The following is a 22,622-nucleotide window of genomic DNA, read 5'->3' as shown; positions in this document are numbered from 1 at the left end:
TAATTGTTTTTTTTGTTTTTGTTCCACAATGAGTTGTTGCAGACGCACTTACAAGGACGCTTACAAGACGGACTTTTCAAGGAAAGCTGGAGATCGTGAGGTCTGATAAAACCCGTGCAAAACATGAACCATTTCTACGTTTTCTTTCCTGTACACTTTAAATTGCCTTCATTTTAAATCCCCAGGAAAAAGCCAGGTTTATTTTATGGATGCTTCTGCTAGAGATGAAGTATGCGGGAGATGCAGCTGAATTGTGTTCGTTGGGTTTCTTGCTTTAGAAATAACATTTATTACTTTCTTCACCAGAAAGCGTTGTCACGTTTTTTTTTTGTTTATTTTAAACGTTCAGTAACAGAAACTATTTTTGTGACATCACTACACTGGAATCTGACGCATCTACGATACCGGACATGTTTTCCACAAGTTGAATGTGAAAAGGTGAAAAAGTCGTTCGGGAAAGACACTGAGCATAAATCCAGAATCCATTTTTAAAGTGAACTGAACGCAGCAGCACAATCCAGTGAGCATCAACAGTGTTGGAAGCATTTCCTCTGCAATGCTGCTTTATCTGTGCACCCAATATCCTTTACTTTACAAAGATCCTTCACTAACTCACGAATTTCTGACCTAATTTCTGAGCCCCAGGGGACACACACACACACACACACACACACACACACCGCTGAAAACTGTTGCTATATTTTGGTCATTCATTTTTCCTCCCCAGTTTTCTGTCCACTAGAACCACAGAAAAAAACAGCAAACATCACGCTGTGTTCACACGAGGTGCCTGACCCACAACCTTTCAATCTTTTCCATTATTCTTATTTATTTGGACAATAGTGAGTAGAAAACGCGCTTTCCTGCATGCACTCGCACTGCTTAAATGCTGTACAAACAAATATCAAATTTAATTTATAAAATTTATATTAAATTATTATTAAAGTGGTCCCCTGGTGGTCTAGTGGTTAAGATGCAGCGCTCTCACCGCTGCGACCCGGGTTCGATTCCCGGTCAGGGAACCATCCCCAGCCACTCTCAGTGCCGGTCCCAAGCCCGGATAAATTGGGGAGGGTTGCGTTAGGAAGGGCATCCAGCGTAAAAACATATGCCAAATCAAACGTGCGGAGGATCCGCTGTGGCGCCCCCTAACGGGAGAAGCCGAAAGATATTAAATTATTATTAAACTAAAAACAATCCTGTACATGTAAAACTGCCATTCACCGACATTAGGCTGATCATTTTCCATTAATGTTCAGAATATATTAATTATATAAAGGCCATTTATTGCTTAACATCCATCTTCAACAACCACTCAGAGCAGGACAATGGACTACGAGTAGACCCCAAAACAAGACCCTGTCTTACACAGATGTGTTCTGATGACTCCATCATAACCTAAATATAATAATAGCCTACCTAGGAGTCTTCAAGCATGGAGATCAGTATGGGGAGGTATACTGTAATTTACTGTAACAGACCAAACAACAGCCTGAGATGAACTGAGGACCCTGGAGATGTGATGCAGCTGATGATACTCACCTCACCACTGTATAATGCTAAATGGGATTTAGAGGTAGTGCTGGATCACGCACGGATTGTGGTCAGACCTCATACATCCCACTCTCTTCTCCACTTCCAAGCACAGGAAGGTGCAAGTGTTGAACAATAGGGTAGAAAAAATTGTGAGCGATCTCCACCAAAGCTGCTGCTAATGATGATGGTACTAGCTTTGAAATTTAAACGTATACCAAGCGCTCTATTCCCAATCAAAATTGTGTGGGCGTGGCCTGTGGTAAGAGTGGGGCAGAAGATGGATGGGTGATTCTCCAGCTCATGCTCCACTGGGCATTAGAGCAGCATAAACCCTGCACATGATCACGGTCATTTCTGCATCCTGTGGAGTCGTTCCTTCTCCCCAAAGGCCACTTCCTGCCTTTTTCTCTGGAAACAATGCCAACGTCTCAGAGCATCTGGTCGGCATCCTCACAGCAATCAAGCAAACACTCCCTCAGCCTTTGATAGAAGATGATGAGAAACGAGGTTTGGTGACTTAATGTACCTCGACATCACACTCATTCACAGCCACAGTGCCACTGACTCAGATCAGTAGATGCAGTGAGACGCTGTAGAGGAAGTCCAACCTTTACTATCGTAGATTAGTACAGATCTACACCTGCCCCTCATCTCTCACAAAATAACAGGAAATCCTACATACATATATTTTCACATCTCACATCATTTCCAGCTGTATTAATTCCTGAAATCATCTTTCTAAAATGTCGATCTGCATTACATAATAAAATACAGTGAGAATATTATTGACACTGGTGGTCTGAAGCCTGTTCGTTTCTGACTGCACTGTGAGACAGCGGTGTGGACGTGTGTGTGGATTTCCACCTCTAATCAAAGCATATAAACGTGACCCAAGAGACGGACTGAAGCCATTACCAGTAAAAACAATAAACTCTCAACCATCATGACCATCAGCTTGTTGGAGTTAATGATGACGGGTTTCACCGTCTTTGTGTACTGGACATTTAAATGAAGGAAATCATCATCGATCTACTGACCAGGTGCAGAAGCGAGTGGTGATAAAGGCAGAAGCAATGCATGACGGCAGGAGGGAGGTGTGATGGAGGTGTAATGGAGGTATAATGGAGGCGTGACGGAGGCAGGAGGGAGGCGTGACGGAGGTATTATGGGGGTGTGACGGAGGCGTGACGGAGGTATTATGGGGGTGTGACGGAGGCGTGACGGAGGCATTATGGGGGCGTGACGGAGGCATTATGGGGGCGTGACGGAGGCATTATGGGGGCGTGACGGAGGCATTATGGGGGCGTGACGGAGGCATTATGGGGGCGTGACGGAGGCATTATGGGGGCGTGACGGAGGCATTATGGGGGCGTGACGGAGGGAGGAGTGACGGAGGGAGGAGTGACGGAGGCAGGAGTGACGGAGGCAGGAGTGACGGAGGGAGGAGTGACGGAGGGAGGAGTGACGGAGGCAGGAGGGAGGAGTGACGGAGGCAGGAGGGAGGAGTGACGGAGGCAGGAGGGAGGAGTGACTGAGGCAGGAGTGACGGAGGCAGGAGGCAGGAGTGACGGAGGCAGGAGGGAGGAGTGACGGCGGTATTATGGAGGCAGGAGGGAGGAGTGACGGAGGCAGGAGTGACGGAGGCAGGAGGGAGGAGTGACGGCGGTATTATGGAGGCAGGAGGGAGGCGTGACGGCGGTATTATGGGGGTGTGACGGAGGCAGGAGGGAGGAGTGACGGAGGCAGGAGGGAGGAGTGACGGAGGCAGGAGGGAGGAGTGACGGAGGCAGGAGGGAGGAGTGACGGAGGCAGGAGGGAGGAGTGACGGAGGCAGGAGGGAGGAGTGACGGAGGCAGGAGGGAGGAGTGACGGAGGCAGGAGGGAGGAGTGACGGAGGCAGGAGGGAGGAGTGACGGAGGCAGGAGGGAGGAGTGACGGAGGCATTATGGAGGAGTGACGGAGGCATTATGGAGGAGTGACGGAGGCATTATGGAGGAGTGACGGCGGTATTATGGAGGAGTGACGGCGGTATTATGGAGGAGTGACGGCGGTATTATGGAGGCAGGAGGGAGGAGTGATGGAGGTATTATGGAGCCATTATGGAGGCAGGAGGAAGGAGTGATGGACGTGTGATTGAGGCAGGAGGGAGCGGCTGTGACCGTGTTCAGCCCAGAGACTGACGCAGACTTCAGCACGAAACACCTGGTTCACTACAATACAGCAAACTATTCATCTGCAGTAAGAGACCTGAGCATCTCACACACACACACAGAGTCTGGCAGCACATCGCCGCTCAAATGGCTGCAGGCCAGCTGTACTGATCAGACTGTGCTCATCACCTCCCACCCCCCCACCACACACACACACACACACACACACACACAAGGCTGTGAACGAAACAGAGTGGAAGTTGCATCACTCTGATTAGTGGAGTTATGAAGCCGGACAGAGGTGTGTGTGTGTGTGTGTGGCCCGGTAGGTCAGCAGTGTCTCTGAGCAGGCGCGTCTGTACCTTGCGTTTCCTGGTTTCGGCCGAGCCGCTCCACACAAAGCACTGGTAAATGACGCGCAGGTTCTGCTTCCAGTTCTCCACTTTGAAGCCGTTCACGTGGGAGCAGCCTGCCGGACCCATGGCCGCGCAATCGCATCCGAGACGCGTCGCAGATTCAGCGACAGGAGCCGCGTTCCGCCGACCAGCACCGACACCGACAGATTATTATCCAGCGATTGTTCCGTTTCGGCAGGCTCTGCAGGCAGCCGCGGCGCTGCTCCGGACGCGTGCCTCACTCATACGGCAGAGCTCCGCGAGATGTAAACCTTATTCCTGGAAGGTCCTCGGCATCCGCTCGCTTCCGCCGCGGTGTGGTTTTAAACCCGGAGCCACTTTAAACCTGCTGTTTTTCCAAGTCGGATGTTTTAATGGACGGCACTGGAATTCAAGTGAACACCGTGGGCGACGCAAACCTCACGGTGCCGCCGCCTGATTGGTGGATGGCGGGTTTCGTGCGTCTTCCATTGGTTGAGGGTTGTGTCATTTGTGTCTCAGGCCCCGCCTTTACTTAATAATGAAGCGACCTAATTCGCCGCGCGGCCTGCTCTTCAAATGCACGGTCATGTTACCCCCACCCCCCTCTCTGCCGGAAGCTCCGGTGTTGAGTTCGGTACAGCGGCGGGACAGTGTCTGGGCCCAAGGCATGTTCCGGCCGCTTTTCCCTCAAACTGCATTAAAAACTGCATTTTTACAAATAAGTGTACAAGGGGAAACTTTTATTTAATGCTCACATCAATAATTCATGTTTTTTTTTACAATAATGCCTAGTTGACTTCGCCATGTTACTGACGTCATTTCCGTTACTACGCTCGACACGACACTACGCTCCCTTTCACCATCGATGTATGTATATGTATGTGTGTGTGTATATATTATATATATATATATATATATATATATATATATATATATATATATATATATATATATATATATATATATATATATATATGCACACACACATATACACGTATTGAAGCAATTTAAATAGTAAACTGAAATGATTTTGAATAAGATTTTGTTTGTTTCTTGGCCTAATAAAGTTTCAGCTCTTGTGGGAATTGTTTACACACACACACACACACACACACACACACACACACACACACACGTTCAGTCACTAGGTGAATGTGAAGTTCAGCAGGGTTTTACCCTCCGCCAGCAAGGCCTTTTCTTTTCATCATCACTGACGGGTTTTAATTTATTCTTGTCCATGAATATGTACTAAATTATTTCCAGTAGTCTGCCTATTTTGTCGCGATTTGCCAGGCAGAGGGACCGAGCTGGAAAGGATGTGCTACAAGTTCCATCTGCAATGAAGGATGCATATGGAAGTGTGTTGACAGGGTGGAGAGAGGAGTTGTGGTATTGTATGAGGAGGTTAGGTGTGTCAGAGAAGTATGTGAAGGTGGTGCAGGACATGTATAAGGACAGTGTGACAAAAGTGGTGTGCCAAGGTGGAGGTTGGTCTGCATCAAGTATCGGCTGTGAGCCCTTTCCTGTTTGCAGTGGTGATGGACAGGTTGATGGACGAGGTCAGACAGGAGTCTCCATGGACTATGATGTTTGAGGATGATATTGTTATTTGTGGTGAAAGTAGGGAGCAGGTTGAGAAGAGCCTGGAGAGGTGGAGGTATGTGCTGGAGAGAAGGAGAATGAAAGTCAGTAGGAGTAAGACAGAGTACATGTGTGTGAATGAGAGGGAGGGCAGTGGAGTGGTGCGGTTGCAGGGAGAAGAGCTGGAGGAGTTCAGGTACCTGGGGTCAACAGTGCAAAGTAATGGTGAGTGTTAGAGAAGTGAAGAAAAGAGTGCAGGCAGGGTGGAGTGGGTGGAGAAGAGTGATAGCAGGAGTGATTTGTGATAGAAGAGTATCTGTGAGAGTGAAAGGGAAAGTTTATAGGACTGTGGTGAGACCTGAGATGTTGTATGGAAGTTGTTGTATGGCAGTTGTTGTATGGCAGAGATGTTGTATGACAGTGGAATTGAGTAAAAGACAGGAGGTGGAGCTGGAGGTAGCTGAGCTGAAGATGTCGAGGTTTCCGGTGGGAGTGACGAGGATGGACAGGATTAGAAATGAGGTTATTAGAGGGACAGCGCATGTAGGACGTTTTGGAGACAAGGTGAGGGAGGTGAGATTGAGATGGTTTGGACATGTGCAGAGGAGGGACATGTGGTATATCAGTTGGTTTTAAAAGGAGGCAGATGTAGAGGATGCCAAGAGCCCTTTACAGTGAGGATTGGTGGGAACCCTTTAGCCTAAAATCCATGTTGCTTGAAGATGTTGCTTTAACCAATCAGATTACGAATTGGGCACAGCATCTAGCAGGCGTACATTTATGTCAGCATGTTCAGAGAGCGCACTGGTCAGAACTCACAAACTATACAAAATTATTCATATATCCTACCTAGAAGAAATATATGCACACGTTTCACTGAAAAAAGAATCAATTTTCAGTAAATGAATTAGAATTGTGTATTAGAATGAATAGACATCTACAGACAAGCGTCTCGAACAAAGAAGTCCAGTCATTTTATTGTTTCGGTCATAAATGCAGCTGTGGTTTTGCACATCAATATTGATAAATAAAACACTGACAAAACAGGATTGGTGTGTATGGGAGCGCTGTGAAAGAAAAAAAATATATAATTGCAGACATTTTAGGATTTCCTCTGATATAGTCCATACTCAATTGGCTGATATTCGTCCTGATGATGGGTCTTCAGCATTGCAGGGGTCCACGTTTGCGGCAGAGGCCTCAGGAGTAGGATGATGTCTTGCTGCCAACATCGTCTTCTTGTGTTCCCATACTCTGAAGTAACAGAAAATAAAAGGGAATTTAAAACAAGTGTTCTGGACTGGGTAGGGAACAGAAGTAGTATTTCTCTGTCAGGATAGGACAAGAACACCAGGCTTAAAAAAAATATAAATAAAAGAAAAAATTAAAATGACAGAAATCTGTGTACCTTTTGTACAAACTGCGGATTGACTGTGATCTCCTGATCCATGGCCTTTAGTTTCTCATCCAGTTCTATACACTTCAGCATCTGGAGTGATGAGCAAATAACGAGAATATGTAAGAAACTTCGACACGACCTGAAAGCAGACCGATCGGTGTGGATCGACAAAATCGTCTGTGTGGTTTCAGTATGTACTATTTAAATTCGGACGGTCAGAATCTCCGATTTATGAAACAGGAATAACAGAATGAACTCAAGCAAAATTCTCCAAACACAAAGGCTGAAATTGAAGAACACATATTACAGATATTTGACCTTGCTGTCACCTTGATCCTGCTTGGATCAATTCTAAAATCTATTCATCCGTTCATCTGCTGGTTACAAAAGATAAAACTAATATAACCTTCAAGGCATGAAAACTAATCAGTATCTTGGCACTGTTGAACTAGAAGCTAAGAACTAATGAAGAGCATCGAATAAGATGTAAGTAAAATACACGCCTTTTAACATAAATAAGCCGCACCTGTCTATAAGCCGCATGTCTACACTTATGAACTTTACACAGGCTTTAACGAAAGACACGTTACACACGGTGTAACGAGTGAAACATGTTGTGCTTCCTTTAGGAGGATAGCGGTATTTTGGGAATAGCATGCCAGAAGTAAGCGCTCCCTTCACCCTGACTCAACACGCTACAACGGCTTGTATCTAAACAGTAGCCAACCAAGAAAGTCATTGTTCACTGTCTTCCTCCTTCCTTTCACAACTATTTCTCTCGGGAGTTTATCTTTTGGCATCGTTGTGCGTTTAAAAATCACCCGATGGAAGTTTTTCTCCCGATGCCGTGCAGCTCAGAACACAGATGAGGTGCGTTTTTTCGTTTCTGTTCGGAAATTTCATTGGTCTAATGTTATGTCGCTCAGTTTTTTGGCTTGAAGTTTGTGAAACCGGGAAAAACCCAGGAAAAATTCATAAATAAGCCACTTCGTTGTTTAAGCCGCAGGGTTCAAAACGTGGAAAAAAAGTAGCGGCTTATTGTCCGAAAAATATGGTAATTAAAGATTATTCTGTAGCATTTGAAATGTCTTATTAATTCCACCTATTGTCCATTATAAAGTCTCATTCTCATACTGTACCATCACCTCTAACACCTGCATGTCATTAGTGAAGTGTAGTGTGTGTGTGTGTGTGTGTTTTGAGTGGGTGTGTGCGTGTGTGTGACATTGCCCCCTTTTCCTCTTCAGCCAGGCAGCAGACTACTCAAAGCTTTACACATTTATTACAAACCTCTTGGTCAATTTTGTGGAGCATTGCAGGGTTGTTGTATTTTTCAGGGTTGTCATGGAAACAGACCATGCCATCTTTCTGGTTGATACTGGCATAAATCTCTCCATCTTCAATCTGTGAGGAACAGAAGATCAGTTCAGGAGAGAACGCCCACAAGCTTAGCATGAAATATATTTAATAGTAATAAACAGAGAATCTTCCCAACATCCAAGTACATAATGTTACAGAAGCACTCAATCAGATTCTCAAAAGAAATCCTGACAATTCAGGGAATGAGACTTGAGGGAAACCTATAAAGTGTAGCTCAATTCACTCTGACGTCCAACTGTGTCTGTCAGAGCACAACATGAAGACTCCAGATTTGGCTGGATGAAGATGCCCCTAATGGCTACTTGAACTAGTTAAAAGATCACAGTGACTGAAGGAACCCCATGGTCTTGGTGCTGAAGGATCAATCTGGGGTTTTTTTGTGCTAACTTTAGGAAAGTTCACTGTCAGAATGTGACCCATCTTACACACTGATGGACTGCTTGGTTGGCGTGGTTGGTTAGGTCTTTCATTATTCAATACTGGATTTAAAGATTGGGGTATTAGCAGACTCCAATATCCCAAGAAAAAACAGGTTTTGTTATTATATTTAAAAAATTTTAATTACATAATTATATTGATTAAACATTCATGTTTATTCTATTTAGCACATTTTCATGATTCAGTCCTATTTTACATGGAGTACATGATTAGGTTTAACTAGTATCCATTTTAAAAACTTGTTTTTAAAACAAAAACAATTGATTTATCGGCAGGTACGCTCCAACTTAGTGATCAATAACAGTAAAATCCACTTGGTCAACCGCTAACCTCTAATTTGTCACATGTACTTTACAGCACTGTGAAATTTGCATATCCCAGTTATGTTGGGAAGCTGGGGTCAGAATGTGGTGTCATACAGCACCCCTCAAACACAGAGGGTTAAGGGCCTTGCTCAAGAACCGTGGATAACTGAGGTGTGTGCACTCCTGAAGACCCGAGACGACAAGGCGCCCCTTAAGAACAGCAAGGGCCCTCAGAGGCGTGCACATGCGCAGAGTATCCACAAACACTTCACGCACAGTGGCGGCACATGGCGCATGTGGCAGTGCATCCAAGCCTTCACCAACTACAGGACATCACCTGCCTGTGATAGTGATGACTCCCTTCCAGATGTTCTGAACAGCTTCTACACCCGTTTCAAAGCGCAGAAAGAAGTGACAGTGCGGAAGACCACCCCTCCTTCCAACGACCAGGTGCTTTGTCTCTCCACTGCTGATGCGTGGAACGCGCTAGGCAGAGTCATCCCATGGAAAGCTGCAGGACCAGACAACATTCCTGGCAGTGTGCTCAGAGGATGTACAGACCAACTGGCAGATGTTCTCACAGACGTCTTCAATATCTCTCTAAACAGTGCAGTTGTACCAACGTGCTTCAAGACAACGACCATCGTCCCATGCTGAAGAAACCATCTGTGTCCTGCCTCGATGACGACCGTCCCGCTGCGCTCACTCCTATCATCATAAAGTGCTTCGAGAGGCTCATCATAAGGAACAAAGACCCTACTGCCTGTAACAGTTTGCATACCGCCCAACCCGCTTGGGAAGCTGAGCCTGTTGGGTCTGAACATTTCCCTTTGTAACTGGGTCCTGGACTTTTTGACTGGAAGACCTCAGGCAGTCTGGATCGCGAACAGCATCTTCAACACCATCACACTGGGCACTGGGGCCCCTCAGGGCTGTGCACTCAGTCCCCTGCTGTTCACCGTGCTGACCCACGACTGTGTAGCAATGCACAGTTCCAATCGCATCATCGTTCTTGCTGATGAGACTTGTGGTGGGTCTCAACAGCAAAAAGTCAGCATACAGATAGCAGGTGCAGAATTGAACAGACTGGCGTAAAGACAACAATTGTCTCTGAATGTAGACAAAAAGAGATGTTTGTTGATTTCAGGAGGACACAAATTTAACAGCCCCATAGAACATCAATGGCTCCTCCGTGAAGATCATGCAGAGCACCAAATACCTTGGTGTTCACCTTCCGGAGAACCTCACCTGGTCCCCCAACACCAGCTCACAGAGGAAGGCTTTCTGAGAATGCTGCTGAAGGCACCACACATCCTCGCAACCTTCTACTGAGGGACCATCGAAAGCACGCTGAGCAGCTGCATCACTGCACCGTCTCGGATCGGAAGACCCTACCGAGGATAGTGAGTCTGGTTCCTCTCAAGGTTTCTTCCTTATGCCATCTCGGGGAGTTTTTCCTTGCCACAGTCGCCACCGGCTTGCTCATCAGGGACAAACTTACTCATAAAGAACATATTCATTTTTAATCACCGCATTATCTGTGTAAAGCTGCTTTGAGACAATGTTCATTGTTAAAAGCGCTATACAAATAAAAATGAATTGAATTGAAATTGAATTGAATTGAAATTGAATTGAATTGAATTGAATTGAATAGTGAGGATGGCTGGGAAGATCATCATGGTCTTTCTTCCTTCCATCATGGACATTTACACCTCAAACCACCAGCATTGTGACTGATCACACACAGTCCTCACACACACACACACACACACCTTGCACACACCCCTGCCATTTGGAAAGAGGTACAGAAGCATTTGTGTCACATCCAAACTGTGTATTTTACCACAAGCCATCAGACTCCTCAACATGAAGGTACACTGATACACTGCACTGATACACAATCAACAGGGAAAAAAAACACTTCTGATGAACCAAAATTTACATTCAGCTCAATGTTTATATGTATTAATTTTTTTATTTGTATATGGACAATCTCTTTTGCACAACCTTCTTCTTCATACTTTAAGTGGACAATCCTTCTTGCACAACCTACTGTACTGATCAGCGCTACAATGTTACTGTTTTTCCTTGTCTCACGTTGACTCGTTACGTGTACGTCTGTGTTCCTTGTGTTCCATTTGTTAATTTATATTGTTTGCTGTAGCACCTTGGTCCTGGGGACACGTTGTTTCGTTTCACTGTGTACTGCACTGTATAAGGTTGAATGGGATTATACAGTGATGGGACGCAGTGTATGGGATTATACAGTTATGAGGATGCAGAGTATAGTATTTTACAGTGACAGGACGCAGTGTATGGGATTACACAGTGATGGGGATGCAGTGTATGGGATTATACAGTGATGGGACGCAGTGTATGGGATTATACAGTTATGAGGATGCAGAGTATAGTATTTTACAGTGACAGGACGCAGTTTATGGGATTACACAGTGATGGGGATGCAGTGTATGGGATTATACAGTGACAGGGCGCAGTGTATGGGATATACAGTGTATGGCATTATATAGTAATCGAACGCAGTGTATAGGATTACACAGTGATGGGGATGCAGTGTATGGGATTATACAGTAATGGGATGCAGTGTACAGGATTATACAGTTATAGGGTGCAGTGTATGAGATTATACAGTGACAGGGCGCAGTGTATGGGATATACAGTGTATGGGATTATATTGTATTTGAACGCAGTGTATGGGATTACACAGTGATGGGGACGCAGTGTATGGGATTATACAGTAACGGGATACAGTGTACGGGATTAGTACCATATCCTAAAATATTTCACAGATCAAGATGTAAATATCGGGGAAATTAAAGCTAATATTCTGATCTCTTGCTTCACATTTATCTTTTGATTTTGAGGACAAATAGTAAGACAAAAAAAAAAAGAAAAAGATTTGGCCTTGCTCTTTTAATACCTCTGCAGTGCTCTGTACATAATTTAATAGCTACACTTACATCAAACAAACTACTTCATGCAAAAGACTGCAACAATTTGGAAAAGCGTTAAATATTTCAATTGATCCTATTTGTGTGCAGGATGAATTCTTCCTCTGATGAAAACAAAACTCTCAAACATCCCTGACGAGATTTATCAGTGTTCAAGTGGGAAAAGTTCACATGGCAACAGATCAACAGATACACCAGGGATTTATCACTGAAATTTGGAATTCTTCAGTTATAATTAAAGAACTGAATTCTGTTCAATATTTTATTTTAAAACACTGGAACTCAAAATCAATTATCGTAGGATGAGATATTTTTCTATGTTGGAAAAACGGATTGTTTTTGTGAAACTTCATAACCTCTTTATCATGGTAACGCTGCCTTGGGAAAATGTTCTGTTGAAAATGATCTAAAAAAAAAACTGAATTTATTTTAATTGCAATTATTTTAACACAGACATCATTACTTTCCCAGTGGCATCTACCTCTACATCATTAGGGTTAAATGCCCTGTTTCTGAAAGATCAAGCTGGGAATCTGAAGCACAAAGCAGACCAAAGAGCATTCAACAAAAATGTTAGTTTAAATGTGAGATCAGGGAAAGGGAACAAAATATTATCTGAATGTTTGGATATCCAAGTGAGCACAGCTGGATCAATAATCAGGAAATGGAAGCTGCACCACATCACGCAGGCCCTGCCAAGAAAAAGCTGTCCTTCAAAACTGTCCCACAAAAGGTAATAGTGCACCAGTCAACTATATCAAGAGCCTGTGTGGAGGAGGCAAAAAAAAGAAGAAGGGGGTAAAAAGTGCCATTTGAAAGCTATCTAGAGCTTGCCAGAACACATTTGAGTGACGCAGGTGCAAAGCTGGAGAAGGTTTTGTGGTCAAGACCAAGATACACCATGGTATACATGCCTCAAAGCGAAGTATGGTGGAGGCAGAATCATGCAGTGGGGATGCTTCTCATCAGCAGGAACTTAGCATCTTGTATGAACTGAAGGTAGAATGGATGGAGCAAAATATAGGACAATACTGCAGAAGAACCGGCTTCATTTCACTACAGAAAAACCAGAAGCTTGGGAGAATATTTACTTTTCAACAGGACAATGATCTCAAGCACAAGGCCAAAGCAGCAGGAAAGCAATGAAGAAAAAAAAGGCAAAATGTCCCACAGTGGCCCAGTCAAAGTCCTGAACTCAATCCTATTAAGAACCTGTTAGAAAAGTGCAGTCGACAAGCATCACCCAAACACTCAGAGCAACCTGGAGCAAATCTGCTAAGAAGAATTGGCCAATATTACTTCATCACTGTAGACAAAGCAGATACATATTACTGTGTGAAAGTTTTTCATTTCTCACAAAAACTTTCCTCAACACAAAAAATAATGTCACCATGAAATAAGTAATTTAGAGTTCCAGTGTTCGAAAATATAACATTGAACAAACTTCAAAGCATCAATTGTAACTCAGTAATGTGAAATAAGTGGTCAGAGGTCAGAAGAGATTTGCATGGCACCGTCAATTATTCAATTAGTTTTTTTTTCCTGGCACATAACACTGGACTTGCATCAGGGATTCTAAAGGGGAACAAGTAACAGTTAATAATCCTGCTCATGATCACATGATCTGACCACTCCACCTGCTCCTGCAGTCGTTACTGTAGTCTGTACCTACACAATATTTCTGAACGATCATAGTTTATTGTTTTTTTTAAAAGCAAGTTCAGCATTTCCACCACCGTGACTCTGAGCAGGAAATAAGCAGCTGATAAGGCAGCTGTTGTGGTCACATGGTGAATAAACTGATGAAGGCAGGACACACGTCGCAGGTGGTTTATACACATGATAACAAACAAACCCGTTCTAGGAAAACTAAAACCTTCACATCTGACACCTGAACGAAGACAAAAACCATCTGCTCACCTTTGCACCTGCACTTCTAATGCTCAATTAATATGCAAACACTCAAATCATGACTTTCCTGTACACAGGACGAAGTCTTTTGGCAAATAGAACCAAAGTTATGATAGTTCAACTTCTTTACAGTTGTTTTCTGGACATATGCAATTTTATCTCATTTTACATTTTTCTTAAGAGAAAATCCTGACAATTCCACATATTGATCGAGTGAATGAATGAAGGATGGAAGGAATGAAGACATTTGTTAAAGTCTGCTGCAATAAAAACAATTAGGTAGATCACATCTTTAGAAAATGTTATATTTCATGTAAAACACACAAACACACGTGTATTACACAAACGGGGTCTAACAAATGTAAACTATTTAGTTTAATGTTTTCATTCATTCAATCAATTTAATTTGTGCCAATTTAATTGATTACCCAATTTAATCAAAAAAATAAAAAGTGTATTGCATTAATTAGATTAATTCTATTTTATTTTTTTTATATATTATAATAAAATATTATTTTATATATTTACCCGAACAGACATTTTATTTAAAATTGTTTCAAAAATGTAAACTGTTTAAATGTTGATGATCACAAATAATAATAATTATTCTATAAGTTAAATAATAATAATAAACTGCAAAATAATTTTTTTTGTTATTATTATTTGTAATTATTATTACATTATTTGTTTCGTATTTCTTTTCCCATAACTGTACCGAAATCGAACCGAATCGTGACCGAGGTAAAACCGAGGTACGTATCGAACCGTGAATTTTGTGTACCTTTACACCACTACTTCTATTTTAATTTATTCAGGTGTAATTTCACTGAGGAGCCCAGCAGCAGTGCTTGTTATATAAATACGAGGATGATGAAGGTGGTGGTGGTGTAGCTGACTCACCATGTGCAGGACGTATTTCTCAGCCTCCTGGGGCCCTGAGAGCTGGACTCGACTCGCCATGTCTTGTAAAGACAACGTCAGGAACGTCTACATCACAGGGAAATCAAACCATTTAAAACCGGAATGCACATAACTTCACTCGTAATGATTTGTGACACTGTGTAGAAGAACCTTGGTTAGCCTCTGGATGTTCTTCTTGTACAGTGAGGAGAGGCACTGCTTGACCAGGCCCATGTTACTGTCACGTGTGAACGTTTCGCTGTGCTTGTTGACGAGGATGCGCAGCTCAGACGGGTTGTTGGTTGTGTACACTTGGGCCAGCTCGTGGTAAACATTACTGAGGGGCTACAACAACAGAAAGAATATTAAGGAGTTTGCAAACACCCCCAGGTTCATAGAGTACAGAAAAAGAAGGTAATTATCACTAGAATAACAATCAAAGTGAATAAACGTCACACGGTGTGTCTCCAAGGCTGAGCTCATAAAGAGTAGGTGTGACTGCACCACTTTATAATATTCACAGGAACAGCTGGTGGCTTCAGCACAGCAGATCAGCTATTGATGATTATCATATTTTCTTCTTTGCTCATCATTTCATCATCCTTTACCTTTTAAAAGCCTCCAGCTGGGCACAGGGTCGGTAATGACACGCTGCCCTGGAGCAGAGAGGGTTAAGGGGCAACTTGACTATTATTTCAGAGCTTTAACCACAACACCTAACAATGATCCTTGTTTACTAACCCGGAAACCTACAGCTTTGTTTGTTTAATGTTTTGATGAGAATTTACAGATCAAATTGGGAAGAAAAATCGTGCAAATACAGAAAAAAACCTTCATATGCTACTCGTGCTCCTGAGTGAGATTTCATTTCCATAAGGGCAACTAAGTGTTCTCTATCGAAAACACGTCCTCGTGTCCTCACCTGGTCAGGGAGTAAAAACACTACTGCAGAATCGAAATGAATGTTAAAAGGGCTATACAAATAAAAATGAATTGAAATTTAATTGAACTCGAATCGTTAAATAAAGTTTATCAATAAAATAAAGGCAGCAACCCATAGTAAATAAACAAACAAATAAATAAATAAGAACAAGAAATCAACCCAAAACAAACTCATGAAAACAAACAACTTTTTATTCAGTGAGAGAAAAAGAAAAGTTTAATGGGTTTGACTGGTTTATGTGCTGTGGGTCGTAACAGAATTGCTTCATATCTTCCACTTCTGCCTTTCAGCCTTTACATTTGCTCTTCATGCTCCCTGGGGTCAGGTTTTGCTTGTCAAATGCTGTTTCTGAAAAAACGCTTTGTATTTTCCAATTTGTATTTCAAAATCAATTTTTTTAAATGTGTGTGTAAAACTTTGTCTAGTTTGACAAAGATGTACAAACAACTTTGCTAAATCAGGTAAAGATCCATGTAGCTAAAGGAACCATAAACCTAATCTTTCTTTGAATATCCCAGTGATGTTAGGAAGCCCGGAGAGGGGTTAAGGGCCATGCTCAAGGGCTCAAGGGCCCAAGTGTGGCAGCTTGGCAATACTGGGGTTTGAACCCATGACCTTCTTATTAGTAACCCATAGCCTTAAGCACTGAGCTACTGAGAAAGTAACTGATAAAAACCAATCTAGACAAAAATAAATCACATACATCTACTTACACAATCACAAAGCCCCCCCCCCCCAAAAAAAAAGCCTTACCTTAATAAAGCGGCCCACGATCTGTGACGTGTATTTGGGTAGCGGCTGCACCTTGCCATGAAGAATGAGAGAGACGAGGATGTACTTCTTATACGCCTCGAGCATGATGTGACTGACGGCCATAGCCGGAGTGGTTATAGCCTAAAGAGGAGAAGAACAAAGTTTGCTCGTGTTTGGGACATCTGACTGAACCCTAAAGCAACACAAAACCTCATCATGAAGCTACTAACCAACTACAACATTCCAGTTGTCACTACAGAGTAGGAGGAAAACTTTTCTTTTTTCTCTTCCATCATGTGGATAATATCAAATAAACCAGAGATACTTGGTACCTGCTCAAAGAAATACAGTGCTCTTTCGAAGTTCTTCAAACCCGTGTAGATCATGCCTCCGTAATAGTAGTAACACAGAAAGTGCTTTGCATCGTACGCGCCGTTCTCTTTACAGATGTCCATCATGTCCAGCTCCAGGAAAGGAACTGCAGGCTTGAAGCATTTTGCTAGCAGGCATAGCTGGTAAGACGCAAAAGAAATTCTGTCGATTCGTGTTCAGTTACGCATTACAGGAAGTGTATGTGAATTTTCTACAGTACGGACCTACCTGACACAGATCTGCATGCACTGAGGTAAGCTGGTTTGTGTTCATCTGCATTTTGTCTATTGCTTGTTTGATGATACTTATACCACGTAAGGGCTGTGAAAGCAAAACAAATACATCAGGATTATATTCAGACGGTTATCAGTGGTCCGACTACAGGACCATAGATTTCACCAGTCTAACAATTCAAACATTTAATTAAATTCAGCACTTTTTTTTTTTTTATCTCTTTCTAAATATGTTAGCGTTAAAACCCTTCACCTGTTTCCGTTCCACTAGAGCATTAGTCAGCTGATGGCAAAGTCCAGCAACTGAGAAACAAACAGGAGAAAAGCAGGAGCTAATCACTGTTAAATACTGAATACCTGCAGTGGTGCTCTGTATAGAGCACTGATTACCACACACACACACAGAAGTGACATGAAGACACACTAGAGGACCACCGATATGGAGTTTTACCGATACCAATAGGTAGGTTGGATCGTATAATGATCAGGTTGGTTGATAAGTGATTAATCAATCGATAGTTTTTAAAAATGAATAAAACAAAAAACAAACAATACCCTCTATGTAAAATAGTAGTAGAACTGAATCTGCACTAAATCATGAAAATGTGCTTAATGAAATAAATATGAATATATTAATAAATTATTTAGGAAAATAAAACAACATGCATTAAAACTGAAACTAAAAGTAATCAGTGAGTCGCCTCTAGTGGCAACTCGTGTACTGTATAAAACAACCTGGAAAAACTATAAGTATGGATTTGTGATGATAGCAGACAGTTCCAGCAATCAACAATCCGATGAAATGGTCAAACTCTAATATGCACTGCGGCAGAGTTTTTTTTTTTCCCAGACCGCAAGCTGAATGTGTCTATCAAAACCAGGACAAAGTTCCTTCATCACTGAGGAAAACTGCACACTTGCTGATTATCTCACAGAAAAAGCACGTAGAGTGCAGAAGAGTGTAAACTCACATGTGTCTGTTGCGTATCGAATGTGTTCTCCGTTGCAAGTGCTGATGAAGAGCTGGACTTGTGAGAACAGCGTCTCAAAGTCAGGGATGTTGGGCATGGAGAACTTCACGAACCTACAAACCACAAAAGGAAACGTAAACAGCCACAGCAACAACTTCAACACTGTAAAGACCTGGCAACCGGTTTTATTATGACAATATGTTTGCTTGTTTCATTTTCTATCACCTCATGACTAACCACATACACAGCCAAAAGATTGTGGACACCCAATCATGATAATGTAGAACAACTTCACCAAATTCTAGAAACTACGGTTCAAAGCACACAAGTGTAAAGAATGCCCTTGTATGCTGAAGCTTCACATTTTCCTTCACTGGAGGTGATCACATCATGTGGTCAGACAATTGTTTCTTGATTATTCTGCCATTGGTGCAATCTCAATGTATCTGATTGGCTGCGTGGGTCAACATTTTTATTAAAAATCGCGATACCTCAAATTCTTCATCTGTCTTCAAACGGAGATTTAAACTAAATGGAAAGGAATCGCCCATCCCGAACAAAATCATGTCCGTTTTGTTTAAAGGAATGCGAGTTAATCCCTTACTGAACATCCCTGGCAGGTCCAAGCGGAGCTCAAAAAGGTTTTTTTCTTCATTTGAACAGAGTGTCTCCTAAACTTCTGCTCTGATATAGATGTGCTCTGATCGCACCTGCGCGTGGCGCGACTGCAACACACTGATCAATGCTAAACACTTGCCATTAAATCGCCATTTCAGTCACGAAAGCGGCAAATCCTGCTTAGTGTTTTACTCTGGAGAAGTAATCGGATGTAAGAATGAATTGAAAGCTATCGTTCGGGTTTCTCTCCATGACGCAACCGCTTTTGTTGCGGACAAGGAAAAGGTGTGTGAGGCTGTTTTGTGACTCACAGCACAGCCAACACGCCGAGAGAGTGCTCCTGGATGTCCAGCGCTCCTAACACAGTGTCCAGGTGGGAGAGGTTCTTCGCAAGCAGCTCTCCACTTTTATTGATCAGCTCACACAGCTGAGTCATCTGGCCTAGAGCAGAGAACAGAACACACACACACACACACACACACACACACACACACACACACACACACACACACACACACACACACAAGCAGGAGGACTTTACATCTCTGTGTAAAAAAGCTGAACTTGTCATGATATAGAACATTTACACCAAGACAGATCGACACTATGATCTGGAAAAAAGGTGCTGCTGGTTTGATTGACCAGCTGTCAATCATCTGTATGACAGAAAACACAAAACATACAGCAAAAAACTTAAAATTTAATATAGTGACAGACAGAGAAGTACACGCATCTCAGATGATTCTGATTCTGACTGATTGTAAGATTCCGTGATCCGTTTCTAAACTGCCTGCAGAGGAAATTTGCTCATGGCACTCGGGAGATTTACACTGAGGACTTGGAGGGTGTAGATTTATCACTACAGCTGCTGGAAAAATTGGCGATTATATTGCAGTGGATGCCCCGACCCAGGCAACACACACACACACACACACACACACACACACACACACACACACACACACACACACACACACACACTCTCTCTCGCAGGTGTAGTGTATGACTTCACGGTTTTGCTGTATCACACCCTGATGTTCAGTCCGATTCCACTTGAGTGTGAACACATTAATCGCAGGTTCTCTGTTGTTTATTTTGTCCCTGGAGTCAGTCAGTGTTCTCCTGAGAGAAGTTGCACAGCTTTTACAGCAACACTGTAATCATCACCACCCACATGAAATCAGGAAAACTGATTCCACTCATTTACTGGGTGTCTGTAAGGAACACTGACACTTGCCTGTGTGTAGGAATCCTGTTGGGATCATGTAGAGATCATGTACGTATTAGGCATGTATAATATAAGGATCATGTACAGATCCTGCAGGGATCATCTGTAGATCAGGTACATATAATGTAGGAATCCTGTATGGGTCATGAACATATCATGTACAGATCCTGCATGTTATTCGTTTCTAAGTAGGGGCTAATGCTGCTAGCTCGCTCTCTCCCTTAGCGACGTTTATGAAGCTCGTCCTGTTGAGTAACTGTGATGAAACTGGACCGTTTCCGCAGTAATTTCACTTTTTATAGAAAAACAAACTAACCCATGCTAGCTCAAATCTGATCACTAACACTTCCAGTTAGCATGTTCCCAATCTAAATAGCTAGCTGTGTGTTTTCCACACCAGTATTTCCCGTTCCTGTAGGTCCCGCCTTCTCAACCTGGATTGGATAATCGGTAATCCGAAAGTGTCCGCGGACCAATCAGTGCGTGGAATGCGCACACGAGCGCTAGAAAAATGAATCCCGGAAGGCGTGTTCGTCTGAATACGGTTGGGGAAAGAATAACGCGGTGTAACTATAGTAGGTTTGCTAGCACTGAATGTCCCGGGATGTGGGTGAGTTGTGTACATACCTTGAGCAGAAAGCTGCCGCACGTTGTTCACGAACTGCTCCAGCGCTGAAGCCATGATTCTACAGGTTTGGGAAGAGGCCGCTTGTAGCAGTTTTCATTCAGGTGTCAGAGGAGTAAGTGCTCGCTAGTCAGGTTGGCTCCGAACGGGTCTGGGGCCTCAGCCGCCACCAACCGACACCAAACTCTCGCGATACTGCGTAATCACAACTCTCGCGAGATTTCGGGCTGGTTGTGTTACAGAGCTGAGAGAGAAGGTCGGTTCACATGATCTCCTGAATGCAGAACATTTCTGAACGTTTCTATAAACTGCAGGAAGCACAGATATCACATTACTGCAGCATCCAGAGAGCCTACACACCATGGGCTTTATAGTGTGGGACCTTTTTCTGTAGATCCTTTCATCCATCTTCTGTAAGAACCTCATCCTGGTCAGGGTGGAGGTGAATCCAGAGACCACTCTGTGCACTTGGGGATGGTTTTACATCAACAGCCTAAAGATCCATGAAGTTACTGAGACACTTAAGAACTTTGAAGATGGATTTAGAATTTAATTAATCAACAGTCTGTTATCACTGAACAATAATAGAATTATAATGAATTGACATTCGTTGCCACCCAGATGAGGGCGGGTTCCCTTTGGAATTCTGTTCCTCTAAAGGTTTCTATCTCATACCATCTCAGTTTAGCGCCAGGGATCTTACACATCTACAAGCAGATCAGAGTCTCCAGTCCAGCTTCCAGCATGCTGTAAGTAAACCAGAGAACTTACAGAACCAGAGAAACCAGAGAATTACAGAGACTCCACACAGAGAGAAAACAGAGCTCAGGATCAAGCTGATGTCCTGGAGCTGTGAGGATGTGGCCCTGCCTGTAGCCCTGCACAAATACGTTGTGTTCTAGATACTATTAAAAAAAACCGAGATAAATGCTGAATGTGACAATTAAAAAAGCCGTTATTTTTGTATTTATATAATTGTTCACATTGTGCCAGTTTGGTGCCCAAATTCAGGCCAAAGTCATGAATATTATTTTGTTTAAACTAAAATAATGTTAATGTTCATTAAAAAGTTATATGTTAATGTAATATTTTCCCTCCTGGAGAACAAACACAACACACATTCACTATTAATTAACCAATACCACACTGTTGCACAGGGAAACAATAATCCTGTCCACTTCTGGATGAAGTTCTCTTACTGTAGGCCACTCGCTGCAGCTGAGAATAATTCCACATGAACAGCCTGAAGATCCATGAAATTACTGCGGGAGTTAAACTCAAGAACCATGAAGGTGTGGATTAGGACTGCAGTTCCTATGATCAGTTCAAGTGATAATAGTGAATAATGAATAAACTTATAGGGTCTAATTTATGATTTTTGATTTTATATTTGTATTCTTGGGCCCTTGAGCATGGCCCTTACGCTCTGTGCTTCAGTGGAATTGTATCATGGCTGACCCGAGCTTCCTAACATCACTGAGATGTAATGTATATGTGGTGAATTAAAGCTTCTTTTTTTTCTTTTTCCTTCCTTTCACATTAAGGTGCTTTGAGACATTGTCCATTGTTTGAAGTTCTATACAAATAACATTGTACTGAACACAGTGATCATTGAAGTGCTTATCATCTGAGAAGAACCTAAGGTCCACATGTCATCCACATATAATGAATCCAAACCTGATGTAGTTGAATAAGGAAATATGAACAAGTCTATAAAGGGTTTATAACACCATACACTGTTTAAAAAAAAAAAAAAAGATCGGTTCCACCATGACTACAGAATAAAACCTTCACAGCACACATGTCAAAATCCAGGCCTCTGGGCCACTTCTGGTCCCCGCATCCATTATATCTGACCCCTGAGGTAAAATCATATTTCTTTTATAACCTGCCTCTATTTTATATATATATCAGTGGGGGCCCTCAGATTTTA

General features: G+C 42.7%; 2 protein-coding genes and 1 long non-coding RNA gene across 3 annotated transcripts in view; 1 reads left to right on the top strand and 2 right to left on the bottom strand.

The window, feature by feature from the left end:
* usp22 (ubiquitin specific peptidase 22) overlaps positions 1-4,906 on the bottom strand; it is a 34,674-nt gene extending 29,768 nt beyond the window's left edge. Inside the window, exon 1 of the mRNA XM_083557137.1 lies at positions 4,049-4,906. Within this exon, the coding sequence (XP_083413263.1) occupies positions 4,049-4,168 (120 nt within the window). The 5' untranslated portion in view covers positions 4,169-4,906. The remainder of the gene's footprint in view (positions 1-4,048) is intronic.
* A 1,690-nt stretch (positions 4,907-6,596) lies between these two features.
* cops3 (COP9 signalosome subunit 3) lies at positions 6,597-22,367 on the bottom strand. The gene is made up of 12 exons (XM_083557150.1): positions 20,692-22,367; positions 19,148-19,277; positions 18,219-18,331; positions 17,501-17,550; positions 17,243-17,335; positions 16,975-17,154; positions 16,643-16,783; positions 15,118-15,291; positions 14,947-15,033; positions 8,334-8,447; positions 7,053-7,133; positions 6,597-6,898 (listed from the first exon to the last, which is right to left on the bottom strand). Exons 1-12 carry the CDS (start codon positions 20,744-20,746, stop codon positions 6,845-6,847), a joined length of 1,272 nt encoding a protein of 423 aa, XP_083413276.1. The 5' UTR covers positions 20,747-22,367; the 3' UTR covers positions 6,597-6,844.
* Positions 11,278-13,134, top strand: LOC310734304. Its single transcript, XR_014536007.1, has 2 exons — positions 11,278-11,555; positions 11,618-13,134. It is a non-coding gene; the product is annotated as an uncharacterized lncRNA (long non-coding RNA).
* Positions 22,368-22,622: the final 255 nt, after the last annotated feature.

Source organism: Silurus aristotelis (assembly GCF_946808225.1).
Source record: "Silurus aristotelis genome assembly, chromosome: 12".
NCBI classification, from domain to species: Eukaryota; Metazoa; Chordata; class Actinopteri; order Siluriformes; family Siluridae; genus Silurus; species Silurus aristotelis.
Note: the sequence above shows the minus strand (reverse complement) of the source record. Positions and strands in the feature narration are given on the sequence as shown.

Bases quoted from the DNA above. Each gene is read 5' to 3' on its own strand.
- cops3 (XM_083557150.1), bottom strand. From the start codon at position 20,746: ATGGCTTCAGCGCTGGAGCAGTTCGTGAACAACGTGCGGCAGCTTTCT. The intron at 16,784-16,974 runs GTACCAAGTATC...TCTCCTCTTTAG, and splicing joins CACTGTATTTCTTTGAGCAG to GCTATAACCACTCCGGCTAT. The intron at 6,899-7,052 runs GTACACAGATTT...CTGTTACTTCAG, and splicing joins ATCCGCAGTTTGTACAAAAG to AGTATGGGAACACAAGAAGA.